We start from the raw sequence: 18988 nt of genomic DNA, 5'->3' as shown, positions 1-18988 counted from the left end.
GTAATTAATTTGAGAATACTCCATATTTTATGAGCTACACGTGCAAATTTTGTGTTTCCATTTGGCTATGTAGAGTATTTTTTGTCTCCCTTCCTGTCTCATGTGACAAAGGCACCATAGACTTAAACATGTATGTGTATATATTAACAATTAGTGGAGGAGGGAGGAATTGAGCACAAGTTTCTTTTTTTCAATAGGAAAATCGAGCAATATTACTAAGCTACATGACTTTGATAAAACAAATTAGTAGACATTTATAAATAAACTTTTCTTATGTACAAGTAAAATTATATTAACGAGTGTAATGAAAAAATTGGAAACATTAAAAGGTTAAAGTAGAGTGGTGAAGGAGCTACTTGTGAATAGTGATGAATAGAATGATTATGGTGGTAATGATATCAAATAGGCTAATGGGACGAATGTGCTAAACATAATATAACTGTTCTGGTGATTAAATTGCGTATGTCCATAATTGATGTTTTGACTTTTGAGATCATTTGAAATTATTCACACAAAAAAAAAAAAAATTACTAATAGTCTTTACAACTACAAACTTTTTTAATATCTGTTTAGGAATAACTCATCTAGTTTTTTTTGCTGAAAACAATGTAGATAAAAACTAAAAAAACTAAATAAAATAAGTTAATTGATGTTTTGCTAAAAGTACTATAAAAATTTTATAAAAAAATAAGAAAAAACTAAAAGCTAAAGACTAATAATTTATCATAGGTGCCCATAACTTTGCATAAGTTTGTGGTAAGCACTAGATGAAACTAGGAATATTATTATTATTATACTTTCATTGGTGGAATTCAAAGCATAGTCTTATGGTAATAGTTTATTTCCCCCAACATAATCAATCTATTGCACTTGATATTTGTTGAGAACGTTTTGCGACAAGGGCCGAAAATGCGAAAACGGCCAAAATCTCCCCTTGGGTTCTTTAGAAGTGTTTATTGGTGGAGAATCAAGCCCAAAATTCCAAATGTATAATTAACAAAAAGCTAATGGTGCTTTGACAAGAGAGAATCAAAATGCTTATAACAAAAGTGCAGAAAACCATAAAAAAATAACAGGTCTGAAACTTCAACCTACAGTTACCCAGAAGAGGGAATTGAGAGAGGTAGTGAGAAAGAGAGAGAAGGTTCTCCTTTACCTATATTTCCACCCCCAAGCTTCAGAATTGTGAGATTGTTGACTGGCTGAATGGGGTTTTGCTTTGAAGTTTTAGGTATGTGAGTAGAACGTGACTACTCCATTTTGAATCTGATTTGGGCCTTTTGTATTGAATTTGGGGTGCTCTAAGTGACTGGTTTTTGTTTCATAGAAGAAGTTTTGAACCCCAAGGTCTCAATCAAAGAGGTTATAGTCAAATTTGCTTTAATTGGGTAAGAGAGTTGGCTTGCTTTTTACATGATTTTGGAAATAAAGTGGCTAACTCCATTAACTATTTTTTCCTTGTCATTGTAGGCTTTTAACAGCTGCATTTGGTTACAATAGGCTAGCTAATTAGTTTAGGGTCAGCTGTGTGTTTTGAGTGGAAAAGAAAATATAGTAGCAAAATTAGGTTAGGGCAGAAACTTTGGGCTTAATTACCCAGAGCATAAAAGCTCTTTTGAGGTGGAAATTTTGGATACAAGACCTCGTCCATGAGCCTAAGGTACTACCAACGTCCATTACCCACTTGGTAGCATGCATGGGCTGGGCTCATGCAAAAGATCCGAAAGGAACTAACCCATACCCTCAAAACCACACTTTCTCAATTTCCCCATAAGTTGCATGGGCTTGGGCCATACTTAAAATAATAAAATATAATATAATACATGAATTGAGCCCACAAGGAAGTCGGGCTTGTATGAAATGTGTTACAAAAATGGGTATTAACAATATTTAAATTGCATAATACTTCAAGAGTATAATAATATCGCACACCCTCTTAAGTTTGGTTGACTCCAATTTATTTATGATATTAAGAAAAACGCCATTTTGAGACATTCAAGTTAAAATCGAGCAATTTTCACAAAAATTGAAAGCGAATAAAATACCCTATCCACATTTTGTATTTATAATAAGTATGAGGGTAAAACTTATTACACACTAGTGTGTATACACACGTGTTAAATAACACTAAATCATGAGTTAGACTCACAATTTTAGTGTTATTACGCCCATATGAGTTTAATCCAATGCATATTTGTTTGGGCTCTAAGCATAAATTTTCCATATATATTTATGTGCAAACACCAAATTAGAACAACAACAAACGGAAGCAAGCAATTACAATAAATAGCAGACAATTACACTGAATAGCATGCCCTGATTATTCATACAAAACCAAAAATAAAAAGCTGGCAACATCATAGCGAATGCAGTACCCTCTAGTTAAGGAATCAATCACTTACCAACACTCACTTTAAACTTAGGAGGTCTATTTCCACTAAGAGGGTTCCTCAAAAGGCTATGTTTATTCTAATAAAAGCAAAGATCAGAAATGACAAGTTCGCAATCTTAATCCCACATAAGTAACGACCTTGAGCCTTAATGCTTGTTAATAAAATTTGTAATTTCCTCAAATAGCTTATCGACTTGAGTTGCCGTCTTCCGGTCCATGTCAATGGCTAACTTATCAAAATAGAAGCTATGTCCCATACCATGATTAATCAAAACCTCCACATCCTTTTTGGCCTCTTTCATGGCCTCACAGTACTCAAGTTCCGAGTCACGAAGCAAGTCGTTCTCTGCCACCACCACCAACATTGGCGGTAGCTTGAGGGTTGCGAGCGGCGGTGCTAGTGGGCCCATTGGGCACGTTATTGGGTGGTCCTTAGTACTACCAATAGGCAATGCTAAGGACATGAATTTATTTACCATGTCACGAGTTAGCAAGGGTGTTTCTGGCATTTCTAAAAATGACTTACTTGGCTCAGCTCGTTGAAAGCCCGGATGTAATGCTATACCACCTAATAACTGCATTGGTTGGATATCAATAGATCCAGCTCGAGCCGCTATGTGATGAACGAGGTTCCCACCCGTGCTATCCCCAATAAGAAAAACTTGCCCGAAATCAGAACAAGTCTCGAGCCACGATTCCGATGAGTCACCACGAGCCACAGCAGAAAGCCAAAGGAACGCAGCATAAGCTTCATCACATGCAGCTGGGAGCTTATGTTCAGGAGCTAGAGGAAGGTAGACAGAAACACAAACAGCACAAGTTGTGCGCACAAGCCGTGCATAAAAGTGATAGTACATGTACCAATTAGCTTGGCTAATGGAAAAGCCACCACCATGAAAATGAAGTACGAGAGGAAACTTATTCTTATTATTGATCTGGCCATCTGTGTTCTTCTCTGGAATGTAAATCCGAACAGCCAGCCCAGTGTTTGGATTGATGGTCACGTCACGAGTCGCAACCCCTTCAATGAATTCTTCATGAGGTGGAACTGGTTTCATCAAGAACTCCGCCTCTGGTGGACCCGTCCAGGTGCGATCCACTGTGCCATCATCAAAAACACGTAACCAGCCTGATACCTCTTCAACAATCTTCTTGTGGGAAGCCATGGCAACCTTAGCTAGATGTTGTTACTCTTTGAGTATGAACCACAAATTCGGATTTCTCTATCTAACGACTTCAACAGTACAGAGGAGACTTGTCGGACATATTTGAGTAGTAAATTAATTTGTGGAAAAAATTTTCCATGGAAAAGTTTTCTCAGTGGAAAATCATCATGTTTTGATGTTTTTACACGTAAAAAAAAAAAAAAAAAAAAAAAAAAAAAAAAAAAAAATCCCTAGAATAGACTCACACTAAAAACAGTGTCAAGTTATTACCTTTTAGATCACACGGCATACTTCATCAGGAAATTCAGCCAAAAGAAAGTATGCCGTGTGATTTTTTTTTTTTTTTTTTTTGAGAAAGGTATGCCGTGTGATCTAAAGGTAATACTTGACACTGTTTTTAGTGTGAGTCTATTCTAGGGATTTTTTTTTTTTTTTTAATTTTTTTGAGATCAAAAGTTGTTAAGAGTTTTTTTTTTTTTTTTTTTTTTTTGGAATCAAAAGTTGTTAAGAGTTGAATGTATATAAATAGTGAATACTTGAATAATAAATAAATAAATAAGCGGCCTTCTTTGAGTCGTTACTCTCACATGTTTTAAAGCTAATATTTAGCATTGAGAGTGTAAAAATCTTTCAATTGCTATTTTACATCCGAATGCCCCAAACACTAATTTTATCCGGGTTGCTATTGCTAAATTTTTTTAGCAACAATGAACAGTAAATTGGTAAATAGGTTGTGAGTTTGTATACTTATTATATAATATTTTATTCTGTCTTCCCAAATAAATTTAAAAAAAATCGCATCTCTCTCCTATTTTATATTAATTTATTAGGTAGTTTATATTATTTTATTTGGTTGTATGTAAAAATAAGAACTGAGATGTTTGGTAAGTTGTAAAATGAGTTAGTAAAATACATAAAGTGGTGTTTGAGGATATTTTCTTTTTTTTTTTTCTTTTTGCATCCTAAGATGCTAGTGCTCTTAGAGTATTGGGGTGTAAATCCCCCCTTCCAAATTGCTATTTTACAACCCAAACCCTTAAAAACATGCAACATCCGAGTTGCTATATGTAAAAAATTATACCAATTTGCTATAGTAAGTTGGTATCAATACCAACTTTAAAGCATTCACATCTGGTTTTGTAAAAATATACACATTTTACACTCTAAAACACTACTTTATTTATTTTACTATCGCATTTAACAATACACTTAACATCTCAGTTCTTATTTTTATATACAACCTAATAAAATGATATAAACTAACTAATAAAATAAATATGAGAGAGAGAGAGAATAAATAAAGGAGAGAGGAGAGAGAATAAAGTGGGTTTTTTTTTTTTTAATAAATGTTTTTGGGATGTAAAAATTGCAATTTGGGGGGGGGGGGGGGGTTTACAACCCCCAATGCTAAATGCTCTCTGTAATAAGTTGCTAAAAATTAAACAATATTTTTTATTCCCATATTGGAGAGAGAGAGAGAGAAGAGTAGTTTATATTAGGCTAAAATGTAAAACTCACCCTCTAATATAGAGTAAATTGTGGTTCTACATGGTTACTATTTACTACACCTTTTTTTTTTTTTTTTTACCGAAAGGTAGAATCTTACTGTTACTAGGATTGCCCTTCTTTTTAACTCTTTTTTTGGCTAACTACAAAAATCCATTAATGGAGCCATGTTTACCTCTCAAGCGTACAGAATTCAACCACGAGTACACAAACAACTCCATTAAAACAAAGCACACAAAGTCCACTATACAAGAACCAGTCCCTTAAAACCTTAACATTTTTTACAATTCTACAAAACCCAGATTCAATATTGAGAAACTCAAGTACACGGTTCCAACCTAACCAAAAAGAAATATAATTTTAATTCAAAATTTGAATTTTTCAAAACCCAGAAGCCAAAATGGGAGAGCTCACAAAACTCATATGAGGACCGGCCCCAAAGAATCAAGATCTACTTTGAAGAAGTAGTCACATCTCTCTCACTCTCTCACAGTAAAATTTTCCCTCACTTTCTCTCACTTTCTTATTCTCTCTCTATATTCACGTTCTCACTTTCTCACTGTTTCACTGTTTTTTCATTTCTTTCTCCCTCTTTTCCCTTCTTTCTCTTTCTCATTCTCAATTTCTCAAATCAGGGTGGGGTTTCATTTTTGTTGTTCAAGTGTGGGAGGAATGTTCCTCTAATTGGCTTTCTCTATTTTTTTTAATTAACCATTTTTCTAAAATTAAGAAATAAATATAAAAATTAAAATTAAAATTAAATATAAAAAAATTAAGTTAATGGTAGAAACTAATGGCACATTAACAGAGGACTTAATTAGGAAGAAATGAAACTTAGAGGACTGAAATAACAAAATCCAAATTTATAAGACTGAAATGAAAAATGATAAAACTTAGAGGGTGAGTTTTGCATTTTGGCTTTTATATTATTTTAATTGGGTTATATATAAAAATAAGAATTGAGATGTTGAATATATTGTTAAATGAGTTGGTAAAATAGATAAAATAATCTTTTAAAGTGTAAAATAGATATTTTTTTACGAACTCGGATGTGAATGCTACATGCCTGCAGTCTTTTTTTTCCTTTTTTTCTTGGGCAACAATAATTTATTAAACTTAAGCATGTGTTTTGGTGACAACCTAACAAAATTGAAAATCAGTATGAATTGCAAATCCAAATTATCCAATAGCCTTAGCAAAGACATGCTTAATGCGAATTTGGAGGTGGGGTGAGGGAATTAAAAGAATGGTAAATTTTCTCAAAATTTTAGAATCACAACTTTTTCCACAACTATCTGACAAACTGTAAGTAATAGAGAAAAAATAGTAGGTCTATGTAAAAACGACAATCTACCATGTAAGATAATTGTGGCAAAAATTGTCAAAGATAGAATTCTAGGATAAAGCAAAACAGTGATGGCAAGGCAACTAAACATGGTTGTACAATGACAAATCTGAAAATGTTTAGTGCTGGCCCAATGTGTCGTGTCATTTTATAGCATCTAAACAAATGTTGAATACATAATTTAACAAAACAACGTTGGCAGGTATTTATTAATCTTATTTTTCGTTGTATTTGATACATAATTGAACATAATGGAAATTTCAATCTAAAAGTGTGTTCGAGCTTCTTATAGAGCTTGGAAGTTGGAACCAATTATATATCTCAATTTCTCAACAAAGCAGCAACACAACTGAACGTGTAGAAAGAATGAACGTTAATAATAAACCACCGGAATCTATACTTCAAAATCAAAAATTTTGGTACATGAAACCAATAGGAGGTTCCATCACACTTTTTTTTTTGGGCTCATCCAACATTTTTCTAAAACCAACGTGAAGATATTTTGAAATCATATCAATCAATTGTGTAAAATACAAGAAGAACCATCTAATAAAGCTCTGATCTTTATTATATCCAAGTGTATAAAAATGAAAAGTAAAATACAAATTAATTACAAATTTACAACATACTCTGCTTTATATATACAACATGCGTCTAGTCTGTTAATGAACAGCACACCCCACTTATAATAGGCGACGCCGTTTCTTTACTGCAACTACTTTTAGTATAGCAAGAAAACGGTTTCTTTACTTTTTTTGATGAAGAATGAAAAAACGGTTTCTTTACTGCAACTACTTCTAGTGAAACAAAAAAGGATGCCGTATTGTTTGTATTATAAGCGGACTCATTTAAGCGTATGGGTAATAGTAGCATTTCCTTTCATCATATTAAGCATATGGGTAATAGTGTGGCTCACCGCTTAGCTCGAAGATAATTTTTTAATCCTCTGTTAGTATGGATGGAGGAAATTCCTCCTGACATTGTGGATGTTAACAACCATGATCTTGATCTTATTCATGAATAAATTCGGCCCTCACTTGTGGGCTGCTTTCTCAAAAAAAAAAAAAAAAAAAGTTGGTCATGTTGCTACTTATCTTGAGTAATGTTATAGATACAAATTTTTTTATAAAAAATTGTACAAACTGTAAATACAGTGAGTGATTATTGATAAATGAAAAAGTGATGTTAATGACTAGTCTAGATGAAAACCAATAAAAAATTAACCACATCAACAGTTTGAAAAAATATTGTAAAATTGTTTATAGTTGTAACATTACTCACTTATCTTTGGCAAGTATGAAAACACCACCGTTTTCAATTGTACCTTAGTTTCTTCTTTCTTAACAAATTGTAAACAAGTGGATTAAGTTTTTGCTACATTATCAACATTTACATAGATATCAAAATAATGTTGGCCAATATTTATTCTAAATGTTGATAAAAGACAAATCCCAACCCATTTTTTGGAACTCATTTTGCAAAATTACAAAATTTGGCTGGTTACAAACTTGGTATCTTTTTATTGTATGTGAATTTTAACAAATCCACCATTGGATTACATTTTTTTTTCTTATATCCTACATATTTGCAAAATTTCCAGAGGATCAAAGATTAATAACTATGTCATTAATCAAATATTTAAATTTCAAGTGTTTGTAATCTAAAATTATGCATAAAAAATAAGTTTATAAATCAAATAATAAATAACATCCAATTTACATTAAATTTTATATGTATGTTAACAACATAAAACCATGTAATCCAACAATTAGATTTTCAAAATATATAACTATATTAATTTTTTTAGTAGAAGTTATAGCTACAACTAAGTTTGTAGCCAAATTTTGTCATTTACAAAAAAATGTATAGTGTTCTAAGAACTTCATGGAAAATTAACTTAGAACTCTAAAGCATTCTTAACAGAATGGCAAGGAAAGAATGAGTTATAAAAATTTTAAAGAATTTGGTATTCCAGGGTCCTTTTTATTCTAGGGGTAGACACATTTCCTAGCTGGGAAAGCTACTAAAGCCTACTTATATTTCTTATCCATGATCATGCATTCCAAATCTAAATTCTTCTTTTTTTGATAATTCAACAATTACAATGGAAAATGAGAGATTTGAACCATATACATCTCCGTAACACTAGGAAGTGTCAGGAGAGCTACAAGGCTCTTAGACTTCCAAATCTAACTTGTAAACCCTATCCTTAATATCTTTTCAAGTTACATAGATTTCAGCACTAAATTGCGCTTCAAAGTATAGCAAGATGGGGGAAAAAAAGGAAGCCTTTCCAACATCCCAAATCTTTCAAAATTTCAAAGTCCCACGAATTGAAAAACATTTGTTATCTGTACTCAAGGCAATCTTGTATCTTATTTTTACTCTTTTTTTTCAACAATCCTTCCCAGTTCCCGCTATTGAGAGAGAGAGAGAGAGAGTAAATGAAATAAAAACATAGCATTGCAAGATGACATAATGGACAATGTAGCACGGCAACAAAATTCATCAAGGCTTAAACAGTTCCAAGTAAATTATCAAACTTCACCTCTGTCCCATTTCATTCTCACCCTTCTAAACAGGAGGGATGCTAATTCACCTTTTTGAATAGAATGGATGCAAGGCCCGCACTCCAGCCAAACATTATTGAAGGTTCCAGCTTTTTGGGAATGAGAGAAGCCAAACCAGGTCGTTGGTGAACAGGTATAATCTCTAGTTTAGCACTTGTTTCTGAATATCTGAGAATAAAACCAACAAATATATTACTGGATATTCCATTGCTGCTCCAAGAAAAGATTCTTTAACTGGGATCTGCATTATATGAGTAAGTACAGGAGTTCATTTGACAAACCTATCCAACTGGGTGGGCAGCTTCATTCCAACAAGCAAAGTGGGAAAGGCTTTTATATTATCATGTGCTTGTGTCTATATGTAAGTGTTGAAGAGGGAGGGGTAGAGAACTTTAGATTTGGACTTTCTCAAAAACCAAAAACCGTTGAGAATAATTTGGTAAACAAAATGACAAAAAGAAGTAGATACTGTCTGCAAAAATAACCAAATGTAGATAGAATTCTTCTGGACTATGGAAAACACAAACATGCATGCCTCACGAAAAAAATCAAGAATAAGCAGAAAATTATTGATTCATGCATCCAGATCACCTTACACTTTTAGCAAGAACTCATGAAGAATTCTTCCCCCCCTCAAAACAGGTCATCAGCTATCAGCTTAGATTTGATAACATCAACGATATATGTAAGTATTTAAAACTGTCATGTCCTCTACATTTTAAGTAGGCACTAATCAATCAAAATTGGTCAAGCTCTCTCAAGTCTCCAAAAAAATAAAAGGGTCTCAACAAGAGATGGCTACCACAAAAGAGCGTAAAGAACTGTTCCCAACCCTGTAGAGATATGGACTTGAAAATGACTTTTAGGAGGGTCTTTTTCATTTTTTCCCCTCTCCTCTTTTTCAAGTATGGGCTTGAAAATGAGTAACCAAATTGTCATCAATAAAACATTAAAAAGCTAGCCTTAACCATCATTCCGGATCAGGTAAGATGGCTACCAGCAAAACTGATGGGGATTCAATGTCATCAAAGCCTTTGGGATGCAATTTTTATAAAGGGAATGGACAGTCTGGAATCTAACTTATATTTGGTGATGCACATAATTCAAGCTAAATCAAAGTATGAACCCATTGGTTGACCCATAAGTCATAACACGTGTACGCATAACACAGAATATTTAAGAAAATAATGGGAAAAGAATACATGAAAAAGCACATACATAGGAGGAGTTGGGCCTTCATATGCAAATGTTGACATGCCCTGTCGTTGCTTATGTTTGGGATTGGCCGAACATATGACGTAAACTCGACCACGACGTTTAATCGTCTTACAGAACTCGCACATCTTCTTCACAGATGATCGCACCTTCATGGCTTCTGCAGATCAGGAACACACTGTCCAGTTTTAATGCATGAATACGACACTCAAAATTATTAATTTAGAGTTACAAGATAAATTCAATTTCTATTATATACTAGCACGCATTCAAACTATATTTCAACAACTATGCTACCAAAGACCATCAAAGCATAGAAGCCCTTACTAGTACACAGGAGTAAGAAAGGGAGCATGGAAACAAATTCAAAAAAGTGGCCTTAGCAATTGCACTAGCAGGTGTAAAAATTACTGTCTATTTTACAAAAAGAACCTACTTTTTCTATTTTAAACAATCACTTTTACAAAACACCCACATCAGATTATCTATTCTACAAATTTATTCAAAAAAATATTCATTCTTCTATATTTTTTTATTATTTCCTTCAACCTGCTATCTCTCTCTCTCTTCCTATCTCTTTTCCTTCAATCCTTTTCCGCTCTCTCTCTTCCTATCTCTAGAATCTCTATCTTATAGGAACAGAGACTCAACATCATATAAACAACCCAGAAAATTCCCCCAAAAAAAAAAAAAAAAAAAAAAAAATTATAGCAATCCCATAAACCTAGAAAATCGTTGCAACCCATAAACGTAGAAAATTTCATACCCATAAACCCAGAAAATTCATACCCATAAACCTGCAACCTAGAAAATTCATAGCTATAAACATGCAACCCACAAAGCTAAGAGAAACCCAAAATCAGCCATCCTACCACCAATCAATCCCAAACAGAAAATCAATCAGCCACCATTGTTCCTCCACCATTGCAAACACAGCCGTCAATGAATCTCAACGAAACTTCCAAAACCACCAAAAGAAACCCATATCTGGCCTTACCCAAAACAAATCTGCACCCATCCTTACTCGACAACCTCCTTACCACCACCAGAAAATCCAAATGAGCCCAAGCTCTCCCAGACCTTGATCACCAATGAGGGAGAAGAGAAGCAAGAGAGAACAGAGACAAGGATAGAGAGAGACTCGGTTTGCTTAGAGGAGAGAGAAAAGTAAAACCAAAAACAGAATATTAATAAAATATAAATACACAGCTACAGTAACCGTGTAAATATACACGGTTACTGTAGCTAATGTGTATATTTACACACTTTTGCACTCTCTGATGTAGGTTAGTTTTTGGCTAAATTGTGTAAATCTTGCATCTTTTTTCTATTATGCACAAACAGATGTGAGTGCTCTTATGTATACAGAGACCAAATAATGGGATTTTGAAACTTTTTGGGGATCCTAGCCTGAACATGGTAGCTTTGGCCCTGGCAGGCGGAGTACATTCATATCAATCACCTACATTGAAAAAAGCCTAGTCCAACAGGATGTCTAACACTGTCATTCTTTTCTTAAAACTCGAGTCCCTTTACTTACGGCGAAGAGAGGAAAGTTTAAAACAGTCTTTAAACACCTATAACAAATACATTTAACAATCCTAAAATCATCAACATCCAAGGGGAAACATGCACCATGTACATGCCTAGCAATAACCAAACAAGAGTCTGGCAAGGGTGCTGAGTGCTGACTATGCTTCTCAGAATGTGATGTGGGCTGTTATGTTATGGGAAAAAAGAGAGTTTAAGACCTTACTTTTCCAAAAAAAAATAAAAGGATAATAATACATACGGGTAAAGCTTAGGAACAATTCCTTAGGTGTAGTACATTAGATTCCCCAATTAAATTCAAATACATGGTTACATTGACGAATGAAGCATAAATAGTGTCAACTTTTCCAAGGGCAATTAAATTCAATACAATACAATTATGCAAATGAATTTAATTGGGGAACCTAATGTAGTGCACCTATAGAATTGTTTGAACCTAACTTTGACCCAATGCCAAAATTTCTTTCTTGCAAATAAACAAGCACACATTCTCTTAAAATTATAAACATTCATTTCCAGCACACACAAAAAATTGCATTATACTATTATATATGTTATAATTCTTGCACCAGAGTGATTAATTAAACCATAACTAAAACTCTCATTCAAGATTGAACTTACATAAATAACTTACATAATAAGATACAGTGACAATCAGGGCCGGCCCTTCCCTTAGGCGAGTTAGGCAATTGCCTAAGGCCCCCAAGTGGAAGGGGGCCCCAAAATTTTAGAAAAGAACCAACCGGGTAGTAGAGGAAAAAAAAATATATATATATATATATTTAGTTTCAAATGAATTACAAAAATAATCTGGCACATCCTTTTAACCAAAAAAAACAAAAATTTTGGTAAATCCTATTAAACATTGGTTCTAAACAAAATCATTGACCAAAAATCAACCAGATAAACTACAAATCCGATCTAAGAGATTAACCACAAAACAATCACAAATCAAAACACTAAAAATTTTACCTTTCTCTCTAGTCTCTGCTCTCCGCCTCTCTCTAGTCTCCAGTCTCCACTGTTCAGTCTCCAGCTGAACCGCCTCAGCCTCTCTCTGATTCTCTGCTCTCCGCCTCTCTCAAGTCTCAACTGCTCACCTCACCGTATCAGGTTCTGAGGTTCAGGAATCAGGTATAAAATTATAAATATTTGGGCCATTTTATTTGTTAAGAACTTAAGATAACTTTGTTTGTTTGGGCCCTCCCTGGCTGGTTTTGTAACTTTGTTTATCACTTATCAGTTTATCATTATGGCTGCCTGGACCCTCCCTGGACTGGGCGTTAAGTTTGGGCCTTCAAGGTTTTTTTTTTTTTTTTTTTTTTTTTTTTTTTTTAAGTCTGCATTTTTTTTTTTTTTTGTTATAGATAGGATTGTTTTTTTGTTTGTTGTTTATTTTTTATTTTTTATTTTTTATTTTTTGGTGGGTGGCCTTATTAATAAGTCTTGTGTCAGTGTTATGGCTGTGCTTAAATTTTTGTTATGCTTGTGCTTTTTTTTTTTTTTCAATTTATGTAGCTTGAAATTGCTAAAAACTTGTTATTGTTCAGTGAAACTACAACAATACTTTTTATATAAATCAAGTTCTATTTCTCATTTGCTCTACACTTGAAAGTTATTTTTTTATTTTAGTCTTTATAAATATATTGTTTGATTAGAAATGTCTACTAGAAAATATATATTTGGATATGAAAAACTTAAAAAAAGAAGAAAAATTAATTGAGTCTCAAAAAGGATCAATGGATAAATTTGTTATTAATAATAAACAAAATATAACACAAAATTTAGATGAAAATATCACAAATGGGCAAAAAATTCACCAAAATAATTTAGAAGAAGATGATGTTCAATTTTGCAATACAACAAATCTTGATAATGAACTTCAAAATAATTTAGAAGAAAATGAAAATAATTATGAAAAATATAATATAAAAATATTAAATAAACATTAATTTAATTAACATATAAGTATAAAAAAAATGCCCAATTTTTAGTTCTCACCTTAGGACCCAAAATGTCTAGAGCCACCCCTATTTCCCTCTCATCCTCTCTCTGCCTCAACCCACGTCACACCGTGCTCCATGGCTGATCACCAAGCTCTCATTCTAAACCTCCATGGCCAGAGCTTTTTAAGCTCATCACCTCTAATCATGCATCACTACTGAAACCTAGCCAAAATCAAATCACGACCACCACCACGGCCAAAACCCAGCCAAAATCAAATCGCAACAAAAACCCAGAAGCCCACCAAATCACAAATCAAATCACACCCACCGAAATCAAAACACAAAACCCACAAAATGAAAACACTGAAAGTGAACCCACTATTAAAAAAACATATATTGGTTTTGTTATTATATTTTAGAAGAAGAATCATCTTGTTGAACTAATTTTAAATCCAAATTAATCAAACAAATAAATAAATAAACAAAAATCACACACCATAATCTGGTGAAGTCTCGTGAGCCACAATTTCACCTAAATGGATCGTCTGAGTTGAGAGGAAGAGATTTTCATAGTTTTTGGCTCGGCAGCACAATTTTCGATTTCCTTTCTTGACATGGCTTTCGCTCGCTCCTCTCCTGTCAGCCTAGGCGACGTATAAAGAGAAATAAAAGGAAGAAGAATAAAGCACCACATAAAAAAGAAGAAAAGAAAAATAGTGAGAGAAGAAAGACGAACTGAGATCAGGTGCATCGCAGGTGTAAGAACCAAGTATAAGACCTATGGGCCTTGGATTACTATGGGCTCACAATCTATTTGTAGTGGGCTTGAAGATTTCCTACTATGCGTCGTTCTCGGCAGAGAGACTCAAAGCAACGCCCAGTTGATGTTCACTCTTTCACTCTTTTCCCCCAAATTTTCTGAACCCCCATCTTCTCCCAACTTTCTTCTATTTATAGCCAAGGTTAGTGGGGTGGTTATGATTACAGCCACCGTTAGTGCTACTGAAGGTCCAATGTTTTCTGATTAAAGTGGATGTTCAGGTGGGAGGGCGGTGCGGCATTTATGATCTTGGAACTTGGTTCCATCTTGCCCGATTATGTTCGGCAATTCAGTTTCCTGTGCAAATCGCACCTTCCCGGGAAAGGTTTATATACATGACCGGGAACTTTTGACCGACCACCACATGGATCCCAATATCTTACACTTGTTTGTTCATCAAAGAAGTTTCAAGAAGGGAGCAGGAGAACTGGACCTTTTTTATGGGCCTGTGCCTAAGGCCGGCACAGGACTGGGCCTAGGGCCTGTATGAAACTGTGCTCAAGGACGGCATGAGGTTGGGCTCGGGGTCTGTATGGGCCTGGGATCTCGGTGCCGTACAATAGCCCCCCCTTGATTCATACTCGGTCGCCGAGAAGAATCAAGGAGCTACCTGGGCCTTTTGACCTCGGGGATCTTCTAGCCTGGGACTTCGGACTGTCTTTTCTCATTAATATTCATCTCAAAAGACGCGCTGTTTCGCTGTGCCAGGCGCAGTCGTCATCATTGCCTGACGGTTCGCGAACCGAAGCGGCGTGCGAATCAGTTACGCTTGGCATTCGTTGGGTCGCTCGTACACTGTGCCCATTTATTGTTCGATTAGGCGTTTCTTCTTCCCCACCTCCTTCTGGTTCTATAAATAGTCCCCCTCTGAACACTATTCTATTTTTCCTTTGCCTCCGATCTTTAGTGCTTACTCTCTGCCGACCACATTTCTGTGCGCTTGCCTGCTCAGTGTTCTTTTCCTCCTTAGAACCCAAAGTAAGTTTTTCTTCCCTTTCCTGTTCCTTCGGCTTTATTTCTTTGAGTTCACTTTCGTAGTTTTTAGGCGTTAGATATGGGTTACTCTTACCTCTTAGAATCCCCTGCTGCCTTGGCCACCTTTAGGAGTAAATTTAACATTCCTAGTGACGTGGATGTAGCCTACTGCCATGAGAGTGATATTGAACTCCACCGAGGACGGGGTACAGCCTTCTTTCCTTTGATGTCCATTTTAGAAGGTGGGGTCAGATTCCCCGTAGATCCCCTCCTGGTAAACGCACTTACTTACTATGGGCTGTGCCCCGACCAGCTTCCCCCCAATTTTTACCGGGTAGTTAGTTGTGTCAGTAAGCTAAACCACACCTTTAACTTACAGTTAGACCACCACGATATTAACCAAATGTATAGGCTCTGTGGGAGCAAGGCCACCAATTATTACCTAAAGACAAGAGATGCTCGGGTACGGCTGATATCATGCCTACCTGATTCGAACAGGAACTCCGCCGGGGATTTCGTTAGGGTGCGCGGCAATTGGTTTGCCGGGGATATCCCTTGCCCCCTTACAAAGCGTGAAATGGGTTCGTACCATCCCCTTCATACAATTATTTTCTTTCCCCCGTACAATCTTCATTATAAGAGACTAATATGTCACCTGTTCTTTTGCAGACGGCAAAGTGTTTGTGCAGGATCTCAGGCCCGTTCACGCCAAGGATTTAAACTTCGTCCTCCGTTCCGAGATATACGTGCATTGGGACGGGCAACTACGGGCTTCTCACTTGATCCTCGGAGTGGAGCCTGTTTATTCTACCTGGCAACCTTTCAAGCAGGCACTGATAGTTGACAGCCCCCTGCTATCGTATATAGACGTCCGGTACGTCAACTTTTTGCCGCCGAAGCTTACAACCGGGGAAGCGAGAGAATTTGGACCGCGGTATACTTGCGCGGACGAGCTAGCCCCTTTGCGAGACGAATCCGCAGAGCAAGCATCCCGGCGCCTCAGGGAGTTAGCCCACGAACCCATACAGCAGGAAGAACAAGCACAAGAGCAGCTCATTCCCGAGAACCCAGCCGCTGTGCCTCAACAACAAGCGATAGAAGCGGCTGCCCTGCTAGCTGAAGCTGTCCAGTCTAGCGGAGAGATGGTATCGAGGAAGGTGATGTCAATAGAACGATTCGTGCCCGGTGCTCGGCAACCCAATCAGCCCCCGCCTTCTCAGGGACGGGGTCAATTGCCCCAGCCCCCATCCCCCTCGCAGGCTGGTCGTGCCAAGAAGAAGCAGAAAGTTACCGACCAACCTCACATGGTCCCGGGGGATGCCGCTGTCCAGACTCCTCCCCGTCCGGCAGGTTCAGTCGTTATCCGTGAGCCGCAAACCGAAGCTATCACGGGGGGAGCGTCCTCTTCCTAAGTGGCTCCAGCGTGGAAGCCAAAGTTCATCTTGGACGGCAAGCCTTTGCCCTCAACTGCCTCTGTTCGGATGTGGGACAAGGGCGAGGGTGGCCGTATTGCCCAAACTTTGGCCGAAGCTCTCCTGCTCCCCGAGGACTTGCATGCTTTCGAGGATGGATCCGAGGAGTCTGTGGGGCGTCGGTTAGAGTGGCACGCCATTGCGGTAACTTTTTTGTCTTATTTACTCCAATTAGATTTCCTTTTGCTTCCTTTCTAACCTTTTTGCCTCCTAGGCCGCTCAAATGGCTCACATTGTGGCTGCCCGCGCACGGGAGCTTGCCGAGGAAAATGAGCTCGAAAGGGGGGCGCGGGAGTCAGCTGTGAAATCGGCTAAGGAAAAACTGAAGGCTGCTGCAGAGAAGAACCAGGCGTTAGCCGAGAAGAGGTACGCAGAGCTCTTGACTAAGCAGAATGACACGGAGCTCAAGCTAGCGGAAGCCATCAGCCTTAACACTTCCAACGCCGAGGAGATTGCCGACCTCAGGGCAGGCTTGGCTGCAGCGGAGCAAAAATGGTATGATGTCGGTTTTGCCGATGCCGAGAATTCCGCAGAGCCGGTGGTGGCTCGTGCTCGGAATATGGGTTTTGAGGCCGGGTGGTTTGCCGCTCTCCAAGCACTGGGAGTTCCCGAAAATTCCCATCTGAGAGACCCCGGCCAGATTCCATTCCCGAGCCCTGCATCTGCCGCCAAGGAAGCCCCGGTTGCTATTGACGAGGAGGAGACGGCTAGCATGAGGGAGTTGGTTGAACAAATCGATGCTCACGCCGAGCCCGAAGAGATGGAAGTCACCAGTATCCCGACTGTGCAAGAGCTTCTCGGTAAGGCCCCGCCCTTTCCTCTGACCGTCCAGCAGGACGTGACTCCGCCGACTCAACCTCCCAGCTAATTTTACTTTTATTTTTTGCTTATTTTTATTTTATTAGTTTTATTTGCTTATGTCACCGGGATGTGGTGACCGAACAATTGCTTTATTTTGTTGGTTTTATTTGTCCATGTCACTGGGATGTGGTGATTGCACAACTGCTTTATTTAATTAGCAGTCCGTTTTCTTTTTCCGTCTCAATTTGTTGAGTGAGTTTACATCTATTTATGTGTTTTGCTTGAATCACGTCAATGCTATGGCTGCTTAATAGAATGATACCCCCGAGAACCTACTGTGCGGCGCTTTGTGCAATTTAAGAGCGCTATTTGACTTAGTATTTGTAAAAAGGGTTAGGTTTTCATCAGGCTTCGATGAACCGGGAATCGTGCTTTCGTCTTAAGATTATTTGCTTGTTAAGTTGAGTTTAACCGAGAGCCAGGTTTCTGTCTTTAGAGATTCATGTGTAAGGTTTCCACCTGCTCGGCGATATTGATCGAGCCGAGGGTCAGGTTTCTGCCCTTAGAGATTCATTTGTAGGTTTCCACCTGCTCGGCGATATTGATCGAGCCGAGGGTCAAGTTTCTGTCCTTAGAGATTTATGTGTAAGGTTTCCACCTACTCGGCGATATTGATCGAGCCGAGGGTCAGGTTTCTGTCCTTAGAGATTTATGTGTAAGGTTTCCACCTGCTCGGCGATATTGATTGAGCCGAGGGTCAGGTTTCTGCCCTTAGAGATTCATTTGTAGGTTTTCACCTGCTCGGCGATATTGATCGAGCCGAGGGTCAGGTTTCTGTCCTTAGAGATTTATGTGTAAGGTTTCCACCTGCTCGGCGATATTGATCGAGCCGAGGGTCAGGTTTCTGTCCTTAGAGATTTAACTGTAATTCTCTTAGTGCGCGGTTAAGGTATCAAAAACAGCATCTACAAAAAAGTTCATCATGCTCTTAATTTTAATGGAATACAAGTTCTGGCTTACACCGATGATTATGCGTAGAATTTCTTCAAGTTGTTGGCGTTCCATGGTCGGGGGAGCGGCCTCTCGTCAAGGTCTTCCAAGTAGTAGGCCCCTGCACCCGCAATGGCTGTGACTCTGTATGGTCCTTCCCAACTCTGAGCGAGCTTCCCTGCAGCCAAGTCCTGCATGTTCCCTACTACTTGTCTTAAAACTAGTTCCCCGGCACTGAA

General features: G+C 37.4%; 2 protein-coding genes across 3 annotated transcripts; both read right to left on the bottom strand.

The window, feature by feature from the left end:
- Positions 1–2280: 2280 nt before the first annotated feature.
- LOC115956969 (probable carboxylesterase 15) lies at positions 2281–3698 on the bottom strand. The gene has a single exon (XM_031075226.1). The coding sequence runs from the start codon at positions 3556–3558 to the stop codon at positions 2539–2541; it is 1020 nt and encodes a 339-aa protein (XP_030931086.1). The 5' UTR covers positions 3559–3698; the 3' UTR covers positions 2281–2538.
- Positions 3699–8694: 4996 nt separating this feature from the next.
- On the bottom strand, positions 8695–12937 carry LOC115977066. 2 transcript variants are annotated; one of them, XM_031098706.1, is made up of 3 exons: positions 12718–12937; positions 10198–10372; positions 8695–9147 (listed from the first exon to the last, which is right to left on the bottom strand). In XM_031098706.1, exons 2-3 carry the CDS (start codon positions 10347–10349, stop codon positions 9000–9002), a joined length of 300 nt encoding a protein of 99 aa, XP_030954566.1. In that variant the 5' UTR covers positions 10350–10372; positions 12718–12937; the 3' UTR covers positions 8695–8999. The 2 variants fall into 2 exon arrangements, with proteins under 2 accessions (XP_030954566.1, XP_030954565.1); XM_031098705.1 differs by having other exon boundaries at positions 10198–10354; positions 12718–12935.
- Positions 12938–18988: the final 6051 nt, after the last annotated feature.

The sequence above is a fragment of the Quercus lobata genome, chromosome 2, assembly GCF_001633185.2.
Source record: "Quercus lobata isolate SW786 chromosome 2, ValleyOak3.0 Primary Assembly, whole genome shotgun sequence".
Lineage (NCBI taxonomy): Eukaryota > Viridiplantae > Streptophyta > Magnoliopsida > Fagales > Fagaceae > Quercus > Quercus lobata.
Note: the sequence above shows the minus strand (reverse complement) of the source record. Positions and strands in the feature narration are given on the sequence as shown.